General features: G+C 44.2%; 1 protein-coding gene across 2 annotated transcripts in view; it reads right to left on the bottom strand.

The window, feature by feature from the left end:
• Positions 1 to 22,805, bottom strand: part of bicd1a (bicaudal D homolog 1a) — a 189,981-nt gene that overhangs the window by 65,484 nt on the left and 101,692 nt on the right. For both annotated transcript variants that reach the window (XM_052030198.1, XM_052030199.1), the window contains exon 3: positions 2,441 to 2,593. In XM_052030198.1, coding sequence (XP_051886158.1) covers positions 2,441 to 2,593 — 153 coding nt within the window. The remainder of the gene's footprint in view (positions 1 to 2,440; positions 2,594 to 22,805) is intronic.

Raw genomic sequence — 22,805 nt, 5'->3', positions numbered from 1 at the left:
AAAAAGTTTCATTTTTCTTTTCCCTTATACCACCTCCCTTTGCCTCTTTATTTTCACTTTCAAATTAAATTTCCTGCATGTCCCAGTGTGGATCGTTCATTCAGATAGTTGAGGCCTACTCATTCAAGCCATGGATATCCTGTGCGACTGCCACAATGAATCAGAAGCCCAATGATAGCAAGATGCTGTTCAAAAGAACCTTATGACCAGCAAATGCTGTTCCTTCACTGCTGACTGCAAAATCCAGGGCAATGAATCATGCAAGTTGTTCACTGTTGCATTAATTATAGACAAGGCCGACTTTGAACCCCATTATCCTATTGACACTGCCAGATTCGAGTCCCACCTTCCAAAGCCGCACTGCAATTATCATCCACTCAAACACTGCTTAACTCACCATACTTGTTTTTTTATTGTCCATTCACACGAAAAAAAACTCATTCAGCTGTCACTGCAATTACTTTAAAAGTGGGAAGGCAGTGGCAATGGGAGCAAGGATTCTAAAAAGTTCCAAAACACATTTCTGCAAAAAAGCCTTTTTGACCTAATTTTTAGTTCCTTTTGTTTTTATTTCATTTGAAAAATTATTCTATTGCTCTCCCATTTTTCTTCCCTTGCAGACTGCCTATAGCAGGGCATCTCCTTCTAGCCCAGAGGTGGAAGGGAAACGAACCTCATTATCATCTCCTGGCAGTGGAGCCAAGTAATTGATGGCAGGACTTGTGGAGAAGAGAAGGGTAAACTGGTCACTGTCAGGTTTGCCCCCTCTTCCTCTGCCACTGTTGGGGTAAATTCTGGGTGGGCCAAGGTACCTTAATTACCTTTTAAAGTGATAGGGTATTAAGGCTATTAAATATAATTATTAAATATAAAATTAAATATAAGGGTATTAAATATAAATATTTAAAATTTGTGGTTTCCACATGGGGTCAACATTTTGTCACACAAGCATCAAACTTCCAAAAGTATCTAGATTTCTAGTGGAAACCATTACTGACACTTCAGTGTTTGAGAATATCAATATTTTATACCCTTGCCTTTTAAGGTGCCATTTGTGCAAAAATTTTCTGTTCATTCAGCAGGGTAAGGGTTAAATTGATAATGCTGCAGAAGGCATCATTCATGAGCCTATTTATTAATCCTTGTCTTGCAGTTGCCCAGCCTTTGATCAGCATTAGTTAACATAGTTTTTCCGTTTTTCAAATACGAGCACAAATCACTGACCATAACTGTTGCAAATCAAAATCTTACATAAGGCATCCAACTCAATGTAGTTTCTTTTGGTGTATGAATTCTCCCCCCCACTTTACTGCTATATAAAACTGAATATTGGTCATGCTCTATTTGCATTGAACTGCCCTGCGATTATTGTTGGATCAAAAGTGTAGCAGTTCAGACTGTTTCTAAAACCCACTTTGGAATGCTACACATAATTGTGTCTGCTGAACTTCATGGTGTACTTAATCCATACCACCAAATATGCCTCCTCCCTTATTGCGGAAAATTTCTTAGAACAAATTTTTATTTTAAGAAGGTTGTGCAGTAAATTGAGAATTTCTCATAACCAAATTTACTGTGTCTTTGGAATAGATATTCAATATTTAGCCATGCAGTGATGAAAATTATTATTTTGTTTGCCTTCATTTAAAAAATGTACCCAATTCAGGAATTTATGCATTGGATACTTGATCTAACAAGGAACTAATGTCATTAAAGCCCTTTTTTCAGATATTCCTCCAGTTTTGTTAGCATCAGGTATGTTTTTAATGAGGAGTTCGACTCTGCTTAATTTTGTCCAGAAACTTGGCACCTATTCAACCACAAATCACATATCAGAAGAATGAACTAGAAGCACACATACTAAATGAATACAAAATAACTGAAGGAATCAGCAATATTTGTTTTGCCTGACCCATCTACAGAATTGCATAACCTGAAGTGTATGGCTAGATATATGATTCAATGTTGAAGCCGTATAGTTCTTTGCATCTCAAAGTGGATAAATCATCTTGTAAAAATCTGTACAATTTTATAATTTTATGGTTGGATTATTCTTGTTTATTAAACCCTTATCCTGTTGAACAAATGCTGTGCATGATGCTTTAAGGATTAACAAATTGCAGTCCTTAATAAAGTAGTACCTCTAGTTCAATAGATTCTATACCACTGGGATCCATGCAATGTCTTTGTAAGTGCTGTGTACCTTTAACCTGCTGACTCTGCAATAAGTAGTAATTTACACAATGAGCAGGCTAAAAGTTAATTAGATGAACCATAGATAAGTCTTGACCAACACATGCAAAAGAAAATCAGAAAAGTTAGGAAATCACAAGAGGAACTGAAGTGCAGCTGTTTCAAGTTTAACAATTATATTGGCATTTTAATTTTTATTATGTAGGTTGTTGGCTGCATCAAGTGAATCCCCACCAGCAGCACATACCTGATTTTGCTTGAGGGTTGAGACAAGCTTTTGTAGAGTGATGTTCTCCTCTTCTAACTCAGTGTAGTCCTGCAGGAGTCGTGTCTCACGAAACTTGTACTCTCGGATCTCATCTTTCATTCGTATTCGCTGTAGCTCCAACATTTCATTATTCTTTGAAGGAAATAAGAAAGACAAAGATGAGCTGATTCATTCAATTTACAGAGCTATTGCCTTCCCGAGACAATGTATTTGATGAGCTTCCTTTTCACTTTGGGAAGAGTGAAATTACGTGAAAAACCAGATACCATTTTGGTCACAATGATGACACACTGAAACTGCTGCAAAACTCGATTCAATTTGGCTTTTACCATTGCCCTTAATTCTACTAATAATTGTAGATAAGGTTTGTAAGATACTTTCACCCAAACTTGGTGCCAATCAGAAAGGAGTAGGAATGATTGTCACTTAACTTATAATAGAGGCTACCATTGATTTGAATTTACAAAACAGGTTCAACATTCATTTAATTTTCTGTTCCAATTGAGACTTTCTTCATGTGATGTTGCAATTTAAAACTAAAAAAGGAAAAATTATTCTCTTAAAATAATCTTTCAAAACATTATCCCCTTAAGAGTAACTTCTTGAAATCTATGTTGGAGCTTCCATATCACGTTTCATTATATTCTCCAGCATTTCCACTTCCTGATGGAACAGGGTTCCAAAGGCTTTACTAAAAATGTTGTACTTCACGTACAATTCTAGACAGGCTTTTCAATATAAGACATCAAAGCCATGTCCAGACCCACTCTCCACACATGTGAACTCAGTAACAGATCACTGGTGAGCAACTAGAAACAGGAACTCCTGGTGATCTTTTTTGCCCTTAGTTCAACAGTATAAAGGCCTGTTATTGGATCTGTACCATTACTCCAAATGAGATGTGTTAATTCAGCAGAAAACTGGAATGAATCAGGCTTCTTTCTGAGCCGAATGGTGTATGCACATGCTAAACAATTAGAGCAGCCAGATCCGCATTTCTTATCTGCAAACGGTGATGATAGTTTCTATTGTATTTATGCTGCAAAACAGGTAACTTCAAGTTTCTGGTGCTATAGAAATTGCTTCCTCACATACACTTTGAAAGATTTCATTATGGTTTGAATTCTGCCATGGATTTATTGGCTACCTCATAGGTCAAATTTTGCCCTTCAATGCATCTTTGATTTGAACAGTATTTTATTAGACTGTGTGGTTATCAAGCAGTGATAAAGGTAAACTGGGTTTCCTGTTCTTGAGTCAGAGACTGTCTTTTGGGACTGTGTACCAAGAACCTCATTTTATTGAGGTCATCCTGGGTCAAGCAAGTGAAAGGACATGTTTAAAAATAATTCCAGAAATAGGGGATATGGACCTAGTTTACTTAATCTCTTCTCATGTGACAGATCCATCATTTCAAGGAACAATCTCATAAACCTTAGCTGCACTTTGTCAACCCTCAGATAGTGAGTCCAGAACTTTGCTCACCTGGATCCTTTCTAATTAGAGCAAGACTGTTGCAATAAAGGCCATTACACTGTTTGCCCTCCTAACTGCTTGCTGTACTTGCCTGTTAACTTTCAAAGATTTGTGTACAAAGACAATTTACTCTGAACACCCACTCCTTTCAATCTTCCATCTAAAAAAAGCTTCCTCCTTTCCACCGAAGTGGATGATTTCCTGGTTTTCCACATTGTATTCCATCTGCCACGTCCTGGCCATTCGTGTAACCTGTTGACATCCTCTGATGTCTCTTTTCATCCTCTTCAATAGACCACACTGTCAGCTAACTTTGTATCATCAGCAAACTCAGATATATCACATTTGATTTCCTCATCAAAATCATCAATACACGTGACACCCCACATCACAACCTCCCAGCTCGAAAATGACCCATTTACTCCTACTCTATTTTCAAGCCATTAACCAATTATTATTTTCCAAGTACAATGTTACCCCTTCCTTAATATTCGATTCTAGCATTTTCCATACTAAACTGATGCTAAACTAACTGATCTATAGTCCCCTGTTTTCTCTCTTCCTCCTTTCTCAAAGAGTGGGGCTACATTAGTACCTTCCAGAAGTCAACCTCCAGGACATCCACTATCACCTCTGTCAAAACTCTAGATGTAGTTCATCAGCTACTTATTGCCTTTCAGTGCCATTAACCTCTCCATTGCTAACATTTTACTGATACTAATTTCTTTGAGATCCTCATTCATGTTACATTTGTTGTTCTCTGTAGTCATAAGAGGACTCTGGAACAATTATTCTGGTTGTTCATGAGACCTGTCTCTGCCTTTTCCTGTGGCATCATACCATCCAACAGGAAGCTCATTCTTCATTGGATGGTAAAACTAATCATTGTGCAACAGGCAATTAAAATCGTGGACCATTTTGTGTAGCCAGGAGAATAACAACCCATCCTCTTTAACCATTTACCCAGTTTACGGAGGCACTCCCTCTCCCTAACCATCCTCCTAGTTTACAGAGACAATCTCTCGCCCTAACCATCTCCCCAGCTCACAGAGGCACTCCCTCTGTCCAGCATTCTCTCCGATGTACAAAAGTGCTGTCAGATCTGCTGAATAATTTTCATTTCTATTACAGATTTTCAGCAATTGTAGTATTTTGCTTTAGGATCACATTGGTCATGGGTGAGGAAAACAGGAGGTAGAGTTTAGGATAACTTGCATTTTGTAGTGAGGGAAACAGAGACAGACAAGAACAACTTTAGATAAGTTTATTTCAAGTAGCAAAAGCATGAACAAGGATTTCAGCAGGGGAGGAAATTAGGAGTAAATGCAGAAGAGTGGTCCTGATGAGAGATTGTGAGATTTGAAATCAGGGTGCCGAGGCTGTAAATTATTTGCTTCATCTGATTAACCAGCCAAGGAGAGGGAGAGGGTTGGCGAAAAGAATGCTGAGATATTGGCAAAATTCACATATGATCTTTTTGGATTCTTTTGGTATTGGCACATCCATTGATGTTAATTGAGGGATCCGAAAACATGGTGATCTTTGTAGAATTAAGAATGGTAGTGGCAAACTCATGGAAAATTACCAAACATGTGCAGATAATTGGTGTTGTTTTTGTTTTAAGTGGGAGCAGAGAACAGATAAGCTGCTCGTTATACATACGGGCTGATTTTCCTTGCCCTTCAATGACAATTGACGTTCTTAAATCTCTGGCACATTCAAGTCAAAGATGTTTTAAACAATTAGGATTAAGTAATATGGAATGTTATACACCCAGGCTACTCTAACATCTCCCATACCTGCAACCTCTATCACCAAGATGGACAAGGGCAGCAGACACCTCCTGAGTCACACACTATCCTGACATGGAAGTATATCTCTGCTATTTCACTGCTACTGAGTTTAAATCCTGAAACTCCGCCACTAAACCAGATTAACTGGAGGGGCTCAATGATAATATTCCACAGGAGCAGGACATTTCACAGCATGTTTTTCTTGTTTGACATGTTCTTGCACCCCCAAATTTTGTGGAAGTGCAGACAGATGACTGCCCAGTGAGAGGACATGAGAGAACAATGCAGCCAATAGTACTTACTTAACTATTGAGTAATAGGTAAATTAGAGTGTGTAAACTCAATGTCAAATCAGCTCCAGAAAGAGAAATAAAAAAGGGAAGGAGAGATTGGTTCAGAGCAGGAACAGAGAGACACATAGAATAAGTAGGACGGCACTTAGTGTTAGAGACCAATTTTACAAAGCTAATGACAGAATGCAAATCTTTCAGCAACGTGGCAATTCATGTTTCACATTTCACCACATTTATGGCTGTGTTTGCATTAATAGTGGTATGCACTGATCACACATAATTTTAGAGCAAATCTGGCTCAATAGGTTTTACTGAGCCTGACAATTACAACAGTGGACTTAGAGGTCTCAGTGCAGAGGGAGAAGTAAAGGATCCTGGCCACATTGCGAGCCCCCTGGATTACCAGTGGAATCCAATAATTCAATTCACACTATTTAATCACGTTTTGATTCCATTTTGTTGGATATGGAGATCTAAAATGAACCACCTTGCTGACCAGACCACCATTTGTTCTCTACCCTGTTGCCTCAGTTATGCAGATTGTAATTTAGTTACTATGAACATTTGTATTAAAGATGACTATATAAACATTCATTATTACTCAAGGTGTTCTGCACTAACTGTTCAGAAATACAGCATGAGAGTCAGAATTCCCAGTTTACAACTAGAAGTCGATAGAGGGATACTGAATTGCAAATATCTCATCAATTAATTAATACATAAAAAGTCTAATTTGTGTGTATAAATTTAAATTCAAACTTAAATTTAATACAAAATTGTCTGTTAATCATTTCTAATTTTTCAGATAATCAAAAAGAGGAATGTTTCAAACACGAAACCTTTTGTTCCCAAACAATCCCCCTGAGAAAATTGCCACTCAAGGTTTTCCATTTGCTTTGATTTGAAATTTTAAAATATTCTGAAATCAGGACATCGTCATTGCAAAACCTCTGAATTTTTATTCCCCTGGTTGCCTTTGAATCTTAAACACGAGTTTATGTTATTTAATGCCTTTCTTTCCAAAGAAGGATGAATACTCCTGATCTTAGTGAAGCCAGAGTGCAGCCTGCTCTGCTTTCTTCAACGAATAGAACTAACAGTTCAATACGTCACTTTCGTCAAATTTAAAATGTTTTTTTATTGTTGCCACACCTGTAGTGTTGGTGTTGCCTACAAACCATATTACACACTTCGGGAACAATTGTTTTATGGACATCTTCTGTTGGTACAATATGGGATTTACCAATGCTTTGTGGATTGCGATCCATAATTCTGTCTGTTTTTCCATTACAGGCCTTGCCTGGAGTGTACAAAGGGGTTGCAATTCCTTTCAGCAGACACAAAATTGTTATCAATGGGGATCAATGCAGTCATCCATTCACCCCATCCCACCACTGGCCAGAGGATTATAAACTGCTCTCCATGAGAGATTGTATGCAATGGAAAGTATTTGCTGTTAAAAATAAATTTCTGTGTCACAAATCAATGATCAGAACAAATAAAGAAACCTGATGTAATGAAACTCAATACCAAACGCAGTAATAAAACATTGCCACTTATTATCTCCTAGTGATGTGATATAATACACAACAGGCTGCAGTGGTCCTCTGTCAGATGTACTTTGAGGATCATTCTCTTCAACTATCATTAAGGATTGATTAAGATGATGCAGTCAATCTTGTGTCTATAAACTCTCAAAATTCATTTGACAAAGTACCAGATAAATAATTCCTTTGGAATTAAAAGGACATCATGGGTACAATTGGTAAAGAGGACAGAAAGCAGACGGTACTGTGACATTTCCAAAGGTCAGGGTTCAGACCATTGCTCTTTTTCGATGTGAATTAATAATCCAGATTTAGGGATTCAGGGCTGATTGCACAATGACACAAAACTAGGTGAGACAGATAATTACGAGAAGAATGGTAAACCTCAGGAGGCCATGGCATCCAGCAGATGCTTAGCAGATAAAATTTAATGTTGGCAACTATGAAATTATACTTACTGGTATGAAGAATGAGGGAGAACAATGATGGGATTTTAAAGGAGGTCCACAATTTTAAATGGGATAAAGGAATGCAAGTGGACTCAGGTTTGAATACAGGACAAGTTGAGGGGTTGGTTAACAAACATAAGGAATCCTTGGATCTATTAATGTTAATACAGGGGCAAAAAATCATCCCAGTCACTTACATTAAATAATCAAATAATAATAGAGCTGCTGCTACCTGTTAAACTCTGCTTCCAAAATTCAGAACTCCATTGAAGTCAAACATGGGGAACAAATTCAAACCCAAATGAGTATAGAAAAATGTAAATTTACCGTAATAAAAGCAAAAAATGCTGGAAACATTCAGCAAGTCAAACATGAAAGAGAAACTGATAGTTTTTAAACTGAAACATCTTCAGTTTTTATTTCAGATTTCCAGCATCTGCATTTTTAAAAAAAAATTATTTACTTATAAACTATGCTAAAGCTTTATATGACACTAGTTGTGTCCTGCTAGAATGTTATGGAAAATTCTGGGCAGTATAATTTATTAAGGATTTTGAGACCTTACAGAAGATAGAGGGGGATTTATCCCAATATACCAGAGATGTAGGACTTGGAGGCGAGAGAAACGGTGCTGTTCAAAGGAGATTTGATATCATGCAGGTATTTTAAAGCTTGAAGGATTTAGACTGAATTAACAAGGAAAAGTATTCTTCAGAGGCCAAAGGACTAGTAACTACAGATTAAAGGTGATTGGTAAAATAATATAGGGTGGGAGGAAATATTTTAATGACATACTGAGTGCAATAGCTATAAGGGGTAGGAGAGGATTTAATTATCAATTTCAAAAAGAAATTAGATAAATCCTTGGTGAAAATAAATACAAGACTTTGTAAATGAACAGGAAAGTGGGGTGCACCACCTCACAAACTACCTCTCTGCCCCGTTAGGTACCTCCTGCCCCACCTGTGGAAAAGTCTATGGTTCCAACATTAGCCTCAGCAGTCATCTCAGAATCCACAAAACCAGAATAAGCAGGTTTTCTCAATCCTGGGGGACTCCCTAACAGACAAAGAACTGCTCATCAATGGTACAGAACATATAAATAAGAGTCTATACCTCACTGACAACAATGATACAAAAGTCTCCTCCTCACTGCTCATCGGTGTTACGGAATGCATTAACAACCTACACCACTGCACTTCTGTGCTACAGAGTGCATTGACTGCGTACCACTGATCAGCAATGCATTGACAACCTGCTCATCAGTGCTACAGAGCACATTTACCATCTGCAGTTTACTGTGTATCAATGCTGCAGACCTCATTGATAGTCCACAATTCATTGCTAAATGCTACAGGAAGTATTGACAGTCTGCATGTTGCTATTCATCATGGCTACAGGATGTCTCAATAATCCACACCCAACTCCTCATCAATGATAAACAACACATTGACTGTCAGCACCTTATTCCTCAGCAATACTGCATAGCGCAATCACAGTCTAAACCACACTGATCATCAATGTTGGAAAACAGATCAACAAGCTAATATTTAATAAATCATCAGAGCTACAAAGCACATTTAATCCACACACCTCACTGTTAATCCACGATAAAAATGTATTGACACTCCACACTCACTATCGATGCTGCAGAACACACTTACTGTACACACTTCACTGATCGTCAATAATATCACCAATGCAGAATTCATTGGCAGCCAACACATCACTGTAATCATTAGAGCAGAAAACATGCACAGTTCACTCCTTATTTCATATTAACACTACCAAACATCCCCCATTGATCCTCAGTGCTACCGAACACATTGACAATATGCACCACTCTGCTCATCAATACTTAACATATTGACAGTCCTAACCTTGCTCTTCAGTGCCAGAGAAAGCATCAACTTTCTACACATCACTGATCATCAATGCGACAGAACACCTTGACAGTCTGCACCCATTACTGATCAATGCTATGGAATGCATTTACCATCATTGGCTCACTGCTCACCTATGCTAACAATTCCATTGTTCACACTAATCAGTACCACTCTGTCCACCAATCCTCCAAAGCAAATTAACAGTCTGCACCTCCTTACACATATAGCAAAAAAATGCATTAATAATCCACATCTCCCTGCTCATTAATGTCATAAAACATATTGGTAATCTACATCAATTGAACATCGATCTTAGAGAATTAATTGACAGACCATGGTACACTAATCAATGTTACAAAATGCATTTATCCTGAGCACCTCACTGCCCATCAGTGCTACAAAATATTTTGATGATACCACCTCAGATCAGTGGTGCAGAATACACTGACAATTTGTACCACACTGATCAGTGTTGCGGAACACAATGACAGTCTGTACCACACTGCTGATCCGTGCAGTGGAACACATTGACAGTCTGTACCACACTGCTGATCAGTGCTGCGGAACACATGGACAGTCTGTACCACACTGCTGATCAGTGCTGTGGAACACGATGACAGTCTGTACCACACTGATGATCAGTGCTGTGGAACACGATGACAGTCTGTACCACACTGATCAGTGCTGTGGAACACGATGACGGTCTGGAACACGATGACAGTCTGTACCACACTGATCCGTGCTGTGGAACACATTGACAGTCTGTACCACACTGCTGATCAGTGCTGTGGAACACATTGACAGTCTGTACCACACTGATCAGTGCTGTGGAACATGATGATGGTCTGGAACACGATGACAGTCTGTACCACACTGATCCGTGCTGTGGAACACATTGACAGTCTGTACCACACTACTGATCAGTGCTGCGGAACACATTGACAGTCTGTACCACACTGATCAGTGCTGTGGAACACAATGACGGTCTGGAACACGATGACAGTCTGTACCACACTGCTGATCAGTGCTGCGGAACACATTGACAGTCTGTACCACACTACTGATCAGTGCTGCAGAACACATTGACAGTCTGTATCACACTGATCAGTGCTGTGGAACACGATGACAGTCTGTACCACACTGATCCATGCTGTGGAACACATTGACAGTCTGTACCACACTACTGATCAGTGCTGCAGAACACATTGACAGTCTGTATCACACTGATCAGTGCTGTGGAACACGATGACAGTCTGTACCACACTGCTGATCAGTGCTGTGGAACACATTGACAGTCTGTACCACACTGATCAGTGCTGTGGAACACGATGACAGTATGTACCACACTACTGATCAGTGCTGCGGAACACATTGACAGTCTGTACCACACTGATCAGTGCTGTGGAACACAATGACGGTCTGGAACACGATGACAGTCTGTACCACACTGCTGATCAGTGCTGCGGAACACATTGACAGTCTGGAGCACACTGCTGATCAGTGCTGCGGAACACATTGACAGTCTGTACCACACTGATCAGTGCTGTGGAACACATTGACAGTCTGTAGCACACTGCTGATGCATGCTGTGGAACACATTGACAGTCTTTTTTTTATTATATAAACATTTATTCGCTAAAAGCACTACAAAAAGACAAGCAGAGTCAATACACTACATCTAATACAGAAAAGAAGAAACTAAGCAACGACGTAACTACAGTAGAGAATGTAAACTCATACTAACGAAACACACACGCAACACTAGACCCGTTAACGCAACACGCAACACCTCAAGATTCGCGTTTGTACTGTCCACGACACACGCGATCCCCTGAGGGGCCCGAGCGCGGAACTCAGCTAGGGTGCCTGTAGAAACCGCGTGCTCCCTCTCTAAACACACCCGCGCACGCACCTAAGCGTGGAAGATGGGCAGGCAGGCCGGCCAGTACCCTCTGCCGCCCACCGCCACGTCCCGTGGATGACCAGCAGAAGACCCACAGGAGATCCTCCGTGCGCCCCGCACCACACCGGGTGCCCGTAAACCAACAGCGTCGGGCTGAAGTGCAGCCAGAACTTGAGCAGCAGCCCCTTCGGATATGCAAAGAGGCGCTGCAACCTCTCGCACTCCGCACACACGTGGTACACCGTCTCCTCCCGGCCGCAGAAGTGACAAGCGGCCAGGGTGTCAGTGAACTGGCTCAAAAATCGGTTGCACGACACAGCCCGGTGCAACACCCTCCACCCCAGGTCCCTGACGTACAGCGGAAGGACTCCCGCGTAGAGGGACCTCCACCGGGGACCACCCTTGCCGCCCGCTGGCAAGACGGACTGCCATGGCGTGTCCGGCCGGCAGACCAGGGCGAGGAAGTGAAAGGTGTGCAGGAGCAGCCCGTACAAGAACCGCCTCGGCGCCTCGCAGAATGGCACCTTCGGCGTGTCCTCCAGGTAGCTCAGGTTGTGCTGTGCCACCTCCCGCGAGAGACACCAGGCCCTGGGCCTGACCAGCAACTCCGGCAGGGCAGGCGCTGGCACAGCCGGGACTCCACCGGTGCCCACCGTGACCAGAGGGGGAGCAGCCACGCGCTCGCCGCACGGCACCGCGCCCCACACCCGCATCAGATCCCAGTAGAACCTGGGCAGCTCCTGTAGAGCAGCACGGCCGCCGGCCGCCGCCAGGAGATGCGCTCCCTCCCGGAGGCAGCGTCCCCAGCGGATGAAATAGGTGGCCAGCGTGTGCCACCGCGGGAGTTGCTCGGTATACGGGTATCTCTGCAGCACCCGGAGGCGGAGGGCTGCCAGCTGGGTACGCACGCACACCAGCGACTGACCCCCCCCCCCCCTCCGCCAACAGCAAACTCAGGACCGCTGCAGAGACCCAGTGCCTCAAGCCGCCCCAGAAGAAGTCCGTGGTGGCGACAAAGACATTGGGCGGCACCAGCGTGGCCAGCAGGTACCACAGCATGGAGGCCACCAGCTGGTTGATGACCAGCGCCCTGCCCCAGTACGAGATCGCCTGGAGCAGACCCTACCAGCGCCCCAGCCGGGCGGAGACTTTTGCCCCCAACTCCTGCCAGTTCGCCGGCCAGGACAGGTAGACCCCCAGGTAGAGGAGGTGTGAGGTGCTCCACTCCACCGGCAGGGAGTCTGCCTGCCATGGACCCACCAGCAGACCCGAACACTTCGCCCAGCTGATCCTGGCAGAGGACGTGGCCAAGTAGACCCACTGGCACTCGCGCATCCTCCGCAGGTCCGCCGGGTCGGTGACCGCGAGGAGGACGTCGTCGGCGTAAGCCGAGAGGACAACCTCCGTCGCCGGCTCGCGCAGGACCAGACCCGTCAGACACTTCCGAAGAAGGCACAGGAACAGTTCTGCGCAAACCAAGTACAACTGCCCCGACATGGGGCACCCCTGACGCACCCTCCTCCCGAAGCGAAAGGGCGCCATCAAGGACCCGTTGACCTTGATGAGGCTCTCCGCGGCAGTGTACAGAAGCCGGATGCGGGCCGCAACCTGCGGCCTAAGCCCAAACATGTGCAGAGTCCCGAACAGGTACCCGTGATCCATCCTGTTGAACGCCTTCTCCTGATCGAGGGAGAGAAAGGCGGCTGACACCCCGGCCTCCCAGCACAGGTACATCAGGTCCCTGACGAGGTGGACGTTGTCCTGGATGGACCTGCCCGGGACCGTGTACGACTGGAAGGGGTGGATCACCTGGGCCAGCACGGAGCCCAGACGATTGGCCATCGTCCGGGCAAACACCTTGTACTCGGTGCAGAGGAGAGACACCGGGCACCATTTCCGCAGACTGCGGAGATCCCCCTTCTTTGGTAGCAGGACTATGACCGCCCTACACCAAGAGAGGGGCATCTTGCCCGTCACCAGGATCTCCCCCAGCACCCTTGCGTAGTCCACCCCCAGGACATCCCAAAAAGCCCAGAGGAACTCGACTGTCAGCCCATCCAACCCCAGAGCCTTGCCCCACCACAGCTGGTCCAGGGCACCGGTCAGCTCCTCCAGACTCAGGGGAGCCTCCAGCCACTCGACAGCCTCGGGGCTGACTCGCAGCAGACCATCCCACAGAGTCGCGCACGCCTCCTCACTGGACAGATCCGGCGAGAACAGAGCCGTGTAAAAAGTGTGGATCTCCCGGATGATACCCGCCTGATCCGTAACTGAGGACCCGTCCTCCGCCAGCAGCTCCACGAGCTGCCTGCGGACACCCCGCCAGCACTCCAGAGAGTAGAAGAACAGCGAGGCGTGGTCCAGATCCTGCAGCATCTGGACCCGCGATCGCACGTATGCACCTCAGGACCTTTCAAGCTGCAGGTCCCTCAGCGCTTCCTTCACTCCCTGGTACCTGCGCCAAAGGGGCGAGTCCTCGGTGGTCGGTCCCAGCCGAGACTCCAAGTCGAGCAGCTCCCTCTCGAGCCGCTTGATCTCGGACACCCGCCCTTTGGTTGCCCCCCGTGCGTACTCCTGGCAGAAGAGATGGACGTGGGCCTTGCCCACGTCCCACCAGAGCCTTAGGGAGGAGAAGCCCTTCAGCTCCTCCCTCCAAGCCTCCCAAAACAGACGGAACAAATCCCGGAATCACCGGTCATCCAGCAGCCGGTTGTTAAAATGCCAGTACGTAGACCCCGCCCTTGTGGGCTGCGGACTAAACGCCACCCACACCAGGTGGTGGTCTGAGCATGCCACCGGTTGCATGGAGGTCGCCGACACACAGGAGATATGCGCCTTGGACACATATAGCCAATCGATCCGGGAACCTCCACCTCCCCCGGACCTCTGTGAGAAAGTGCAGGAGGCTGGATGAAGGTTCCGCCAGATGTCAACTAGGTCAAAGGATCCCACCAGGTCCCACAACAGCTGCACGGACGCACGGCTACATTGGGGTCCAGAGTGATGCCTCTCCCGGAGGGTACAGTTGAAGTCACCCCCAAGGATGACGCACTCACCTCGATTGAAGGAGCCCACCAGGGCACACACGTCCAGAAAAAGGCGCGCTTGCATCGGGCCGAGCTCGGGGCCGTACACGTTGACGAAGTGCAACGGCACGACATCCAAGCGCACAGCGAGATGAAGCAGACAGCCCAGCACCAGTTCCTGAACCTTCAGTATTTCCGGCTGGAAGGTCGGGGCCAACAAGATCGCCACCCCGCTCAGAGTAGAGCTGAGGTGACTCATGTAGACCCCCCACGCCACTTCAGGAGCCAGGCGGACTCGTCTCCCGGAACGGTGCGGGTCTCCTGCAGGAAGCTCACTGTGTACCTCCTGTCCCATAGGACTAAGAGGTGGTGGAACCTGCGGAGAGACCCCCTGCCTCCATTGATGTTCAGGCGGCGACGGTGACCCTCATGACGGCTGCAGTACACTCCCCTCACCCACACTACAGGTGGAAGGAGCAGGGCTCCCCACTGAGCTCCCCCGCACCCTACCCCTAGCTGCCAGAACCTTCAGCAGGTTGCTGAACCTGCGCTTCTCTTTCCTGTCCAGCGCCAACACCCCCCCCCCCCCCGCCCCGCTCAAGGATGTTGTGGATAGAACGCATGACCCCCGGCAGATCCGCCCAGCAGGAAGCAGCCAGCTCATCCCTGTGCTGCCAACCCTGGGTTTCCTCCAGGAACTCCCGGATCTCCCCCACAGTGACGGGCTGTGACGCGGCGCCGGGGACAAGGTCGTCCTCCAGCTCAGCATCGAAGGAATCCCCCTCGCCCTCACCACCGCACCCCAAGCTCTCGTCATCCTCCAGGCAGTCGCTGCCACCGGGCAACACGCCCACCCCAAGCCGGTCTTTGACAGTCATTGACAGTCTGTACCACACTGATCAGTGCTGTGGAACACATTGACAGTCTGTACCATACTGCTGATCCGTGCTGCGGAACACATTGACAGTCTGTACCACACTGCTGATCAGTGCAGTGGAACACGATGACAGTCTGTACCACACTGATCAGTGCTGCGGAACACATTGACAGTCTACCACATTGATCAGTGCTGCAGAATACACTGACAGTCTGTACCACACTGTTAAATCAATGCTGTAGAACACATTGACAGTCTGTACCACACTGATCAGTGCTGTGGAACACATGGTGTGTGGAACACCATCATGAAGTGCTTTGAGAGGTTGGTCATGGCACGCATCAACTCCAGCCTACCAGACAACCTGGACCCATTGCAATTTGCCTATCGGCGAAACAGGTCTACAGCAGATGCCATCTCCCTGGTCCTACACTCAGCTCTGGAGCATCTGGACAGTAAAGACACATACGTTAGACTATTGTTTATTGACTACAGCTCTGCCTTCAATACAATAATTCCAAGCAAGCTTGTCACCAAACTCGGAGACCTAGGACTCAACACCTCCCTCTGTAACTGGATCCTTGACTTTCTAGCAAACAGACCGCAATCAGTGAGGATAGGCAGCAATACCTCCGGAACAATTATTCTCAACACTGGTGCCCCACAAGGCTGCATCCTCAGCCCTCTACTCTACTCCCTATACACTCACGACTGTGTGGCTAGATTCTGCTCTAACTCCATCTACAAGTTTGCAGATGATACCACTATTGTAGACCGTATCTCAAACAGTGATGAGTCGGAGTACAGGAAGGAGATAGAGAGCTTAGTGGAATGGTGTCATGACAACAACCTTTCCCTTGATGTCAACAAAAGAGCTGGTCATTGACTTCAGGAAAGGGGGCGGTGTACAGGCACCTGTCTACATCAATGGTGCTGAGGTCAAGAGGGTTGAGATATTCAAGTTCCTGGGTGTGAACATCACCAACAGCCTGTCCTGGTCAAATCACATAGATGCCACGGCCAAGAAAGCTCACCAGCACCTCTACTTCCTCAGGAGGCTAATGAAATTTGGTTTGTCCCTTTTAACTCTCACCAACTTTTACCGATGCACCATAGAAAGCATCCTATCTGGATGTATCACGGCTTGGTACGGCAACTGCTCTGCCCAGGACCGCAAGAAGCTGCAGAGAGTTGTGGACACAGCCCAGCGCATCACGGACACCAGCTTCCCCTCCTTGGATTCTGTCTTTACCTCTCGTTGTCTTGGTGAAGCAGCCAGCATAATCAAAGACCCCACCCACCCGGGACATTCTCTCTTCTCTCCTCTTCCATCAGGTAAAAGATACAGCAGCCTGAAGGCACGTACCACCAGACTTAAGGACAGCTTCTACCCCACTGTGATAAGACTATTGAACAGTTCCCTTATACAATGAGATGGATTATGACCTCACGATCCACCTGACCTTGTACCTTATTGCTCTGCACTTTCTCAGTAGCTGTGACACTTTACTCTGTACTGTTATTGTTTTTACCTGTACTACTCAATGCACTTTGTACTAACTCAATGTAACTGCACTGCGTAATGAATTGACCTGTACCATCGGTTTGTAAGACAAGCTTTTCACTGTACCTCGGTACAAGTGACAATAATAAACCAATACCAATACCATTGAGAGTCTGTACCACACTGATCAGTGCTGCGGAACACATTGACAGTCTGTACCACACTGCTGATCAGTGCTGTGGAACACGATGACAGTCTGTACCACAATGATCAGTGCTGAAGAATACAATGACAGTCTGCGTTTACAAATCATCGGTGCCAGAGGACACTTTTTCTGTCTGCACCTCACTGTTTGTCCATGCTGCAAATGAATTAACAATTTACACCACGCTGCATAATACATAATAAATCATAATACATTGATAATCCACAACTCAGTGCTTATCAGTGGCACGTTATACCTCATTGTGCAGCAGTGCGACAGAATGTACTGACATCACTGTAACTAATGCCGGAGAATACATTGACAGTTTGCTTCTCATCACTTGACAGTACTACAAAACACATTTACTGTGAATTTCTCACTGATCATCAATGCTACAGAGCTCATTCTCAGTGTCCTTCACTGCTCAGTGGTAGAGAATGCAGTGACAGTAGATAACTCTACATCAGCTCTACACTACATCAGCAAATCTGCAGAATGCATTGACAATCTTACAAATGCATTGCTCATTGGTGATAGAGAAGACATTGGGAATCCACACCTCACTGTTCACCAATAGTACAAAACTCATTCACCCATTCTTTATCTCATTGCTTGCCAATGGTCCCAAACTTTCTGCCTGGTCCCTGGTCACACCTCAGTGCTTAATCAAGACTACAAATTACTTTGATGAATAGCTCACTATGCACTGTTGCACATTACTGCTTGCTAGTGCTAAAAAGTACATTTACAGTCCACACCACACTGCACAGCTATGCTACAAAGTGCATTGATGACCCACGCCTCATTGATTATCAATGCTTCAAAATGCATTAACATTCCCTACCACATTGCTGATCAATGCTGCAGAAAACATTGACAGCTTGCCATCACAAATCAGTGTTAGAGAACACACTTACTGCCTGCACCTCACTGCCTGCCAGTGCCATAGAATGTATTAATAATGTGCTTCACTACTTACCAACAATTTCAAAGGCATTTGCCTTCTGCATGTTAACAGATCAGCAGTGCTACAGATGCATTGATAGTATGTACATCCTTGCTCATCAATACTGCAAAATGCATTCACCATCTGAAACTCACTGCCTGCCCATACTATAGAACAGAATGGTCTGCATCTCACTATTCATCAGTACTACAAAACACATTGGCCCTTCACACACACTGCTCATCAGTGCTGCAGAACACATTGACAATCAACACATCAATGGTACAGAACACATTGACAGTCCACCCCTCTGCTCATCAGCTTACAGAATTCATTGAGAGTTGGTACCTCACTGCTCGGCAGTTCTACAGAATACACTTACTGTAACACACTGACCATAGAGCACACTGACTGTGTGCAGCTCACAAATGATCAGTGCAAGAGAACTTCTTGTTCATCCATGCTACAAAGCCAATTTACTGTTCACACCTCACTACTCATCAATGTTGAAGGACCATTTTGCACCTCACTAATCATAACTGCTAAAAAAAAATGCATAACTGTCAGCAGTCACTGTTTGTCCACATTACAAACTACACTGACAAGCCACACCACTCTGTGCAGCTGCACTAGAGAACACACTACTAATTCAAACCTCAGTGTTCATCAATGGTACAGAACAGATTGGCAGTCTACACACCTCTGTTCATTGATGCTGCAGAACATCAGTGCCCTTTAGTGCTCAGGTGCGCATTAATAAGCTGTGCTTCATTGCTCATTAGTGTTGTAGAACATATTGGTTGTATGCATATCACAGATCAGCAATATTACACAAGACATTACTAACCTGTGTTTTGCCTCTGTGATCTATGCATGTCATTGCTCTTTAATGCTACAAAACACATTTAGTCTGCAGTTCACTCTGCATCAATACTACAAGACATATTGATAGTATGTGCTGCAGAACGACAATCTGCACTCCATTAACCATTGGTGCTACAGAACACACCAATCGGTTGTTCCTCAGTGCTCATTAATGCTATAGGAAACATAAACACTTGGCAATATTATAATCATGCCATAGTGCACATTGCCAGCACACAGCCCACTTCTCAGTGCTGCAGGTCACATGGACAGTTATTAACTCACTCATCAATGCTGCAGAATGCTTTGACAGTGCACACCACATTGCTGATCAATGTTACTGAACACATTGATAGTAGAACCTTATTACTCACCGATGCTACAGAAGGCATCTACCATCTGCATCTCACTGCTTGTCCATGCTAATAAACACATCAACTGCCCATACCAAAATGCCTGTCTTTGCTACAAATGCAATCATAATCCACACCTGAATTCTTATCAATGATACAGAGCACATTCGAAGTTCACATTTCATATTTTATTCATGCCGCGGACTACAATAACAATCCACACCTCACCATTCATCCTTAGGACAGAATGAATTGATACTGCACTTCACTGTTTTTCAAGACATGTCATTGTCCATGAGTGAAACAAAATGAATTAATAATCCTCAGCTCACTTCTCATCAAACCCACTGAATGTACTGACAAACTACACCTCAACATTCACTCTAGCTACAAAGTGCATTTACCATGAGCATCTCACTGTGGCAGGGTAGCACAGCAGTTAGCGCTGCTGTGTCACAGCTCCAGGGAGCAAGGTTTAATCCTGACCTCAGGTGCTGTGTGAATTTTATAAATTCTCCCTGTGACCATGTGTTTCTGCCAGATATTCTGATTTCCACCCACACCCCAAAGAATGCTGGCTTGTTAAATAGCTACCATAAACTATCCCTTCACATAGGTAAATGGCAAAAGAATCAAAGGGGATGGGCAGCTGAGAGAAAATAGGCTTTTCTAGGTTGTAGGGCTGCACAGGAATGAGCTGAGGGGAAATGGGACAGATAGGGTCACTCTGCTAGGAGCCAACATTGACCCGTGGGGCTGAATGGCTTCCTTGTGTCATAAAAATACTGCTCATCATTGCTACAGAATTCACTGAGAGTCTATACACAAAGATCATCACTGCTGAAGAATGCTTTGACAGTCTGTAGCACACTGCTCATCACTGCTGCAGAATGCATTGAAGTCTGCAGCACACTGCTCATTACTGCTGCAGAATGCATTGACAGATTGCACTTTACAAATCAATGATAGAGAAAACATTTTCTGTACACATTTCATTGCTTGTTTGTGCTGCATGTGATTTGATAGTCCACACCTTACTGTGAGTCAATGCAACAAAACACATTGAGAATCTACATTCTACACATTAATGCCACAGAATGTATTGATAGTCCATTTCTCCATCTCATCATTTTACATGATGTATTGAAAATCCACTCCTGAACCAATTGTTCATCAATGCTACAGAACAGTTTGATGAGCAATAAGGTGTCTGTTGACTGTCAATCATACAGATTCAATGAAGAGCAATGCTTCAGAGTGTACTGGCAATCTGCACTTCACTGCATATCAATACTAAAAACATATTGATGTATTGTGGTGTTGACTATCAATGTTACAAGAGGCATTGACGGTCTGCAATCAATTTTGTTGCACTGAAGATCGGTGGGGTACACAATGTCAATGTGTTTGGTGACATTACAGATCAGTGAGGTGCTGACTGTAAATGCATGCTGTTGTATTAATGAGCTGTAAGTCACAGATTGTCAATGTGTTCGGTGATATTGATCAAAAATACAAAAACAATTGATGCATTGATTGGCGAGGCTCAAAGGTGCAGTGTATTGACTCTGCACACATTATGAACATCAATGCTGTAATACTCATCAATTATCCACATCTCATTGCTTGCCAGTGCCTTAGAAATCATCAACAGTTCACACCACATTTGTCATCAATGCTACAGAATGCTTTAACAACCTGTACCTCATCAATGTTGATGAACACCTTAACAATCAACAATTCTTCAGATTGCATTAAAAATATACACCTCATTTCTCATTAATGCTGCACTTGTATTTTGCACATTACCAATCATCAATAGTTTAGAAGGCTTTGACAATTCACATCTCATTGCTCATCAACGTTGAGAAGACATTGACAGTCTGTACTTCATGAATAAAAAATGTTACAAGTGTATTTACCATCCACAACTCACTGCCCTTGCATGCCACAAAACACATTGACAATCCACACCACACTGGATATCAATTGTGTGCAAAGCATTGAAAATCCACACACGTCCTCATCAATGGTACAAATCCTCACTGTTTTTCATTGATTCAGAACAACCTGACAGTCCACATTTCACTAATCTTCAATGCTGCAGAACAATCTGGTAGTCTGCAGCTTGCCCATTGTCAATTTTAAGCAGAATTTGGAAGTCTGCATTTATGTATACATGATGTGTACAGTGATGTACCGACTGCCGATCACATCGTCAACAGCACAGAATTTTTCACAGTCCACAAATCAGTCTGTCAAGGTCATAGAAGACATTGACATGTCTCACTGATCATCAGTGCTATAGAAGAACCCATGCCTCACCAATCACTGCATCGACTGTTTTTGTATTTTTGATCAATATTACCAAACACATTGACAATCTGCAGCTTACAGCTCATTAATACAACAGCATGCATTGACAGTCAGCACTTCACTGATCTGCAATGTCACCAACACTTTGACAGTGTGTATCCCACTGCTCTTCAGTGCAACAAAATTCATTGACCAAAACTCACTGCTTATTAATGCTGCAGAATGCATTAGCAGACCAAATATCACTGCTCAGCATTGCTGCATAATCTATTGACAATCTGGACTGCAATGCTCATCCATTTTACGGAATGCATTGACAGTCCACACCATGCTGCATATAAATGCTGCAGAATTGATTGGCAGTCTATACATCACTGTATACATAAATACTACATAAAACACTGATAATCTACACCTCAATGCTCATCAATGCCACAGAATGATTTTACAGACTGTACCTCATTGCTGATCAATGCAACTGATTATATAGACAGCCTGTTTTTCAATGGTTATCAACACAATGCAACTTGTTGCTATTTCACACCTCACTGCTTAACAATACTCCTTCTCCGGTTGTCTTTGTTACACATTCTTCAAGTGGTAATTATTTAAGATGTGGACAACATTAGCAGGTTATTCAATCATTTGAGCTACTTAGTTAAGATCAGCGCTGGAATTCCACGTTACTCACTCTTTACATTCTAACATCACTTTGTAGGGTACCAATCAGTTGCTCATTTATTGCCTCCTAGCCCAAGTCAGTGCAACCCATTAACTTACTCCTAGAAAGTGTACTACCATCCCTGCTCTTTAACATTTACACAAATCTATCCAAACACCAGTAATTATATCTGTACCAACAACTTGGCAATGTGGCATCCAGATCAAGCACATTGTAACAACCAA

Source organism: Pristis pectinata, chromosome 15 (assembly GCF_009764475.1).
Source record: "Pristis pectinata isolate sPriPec2 chromosome 15, sPriPec2.1.pri, whole genome shotgun sequence".
NCBI lineage: Eukaryota > Metazoa > Chordata > Chondrichthyes > Rhinopristiformes > Pristidae > Pristis > Pristis pectinata.
The sequence above is the reverse complement of the archived record's forward strand: the minus strand, read 5'-3'. Positions and strand labels throughout refer to the sequence as shown.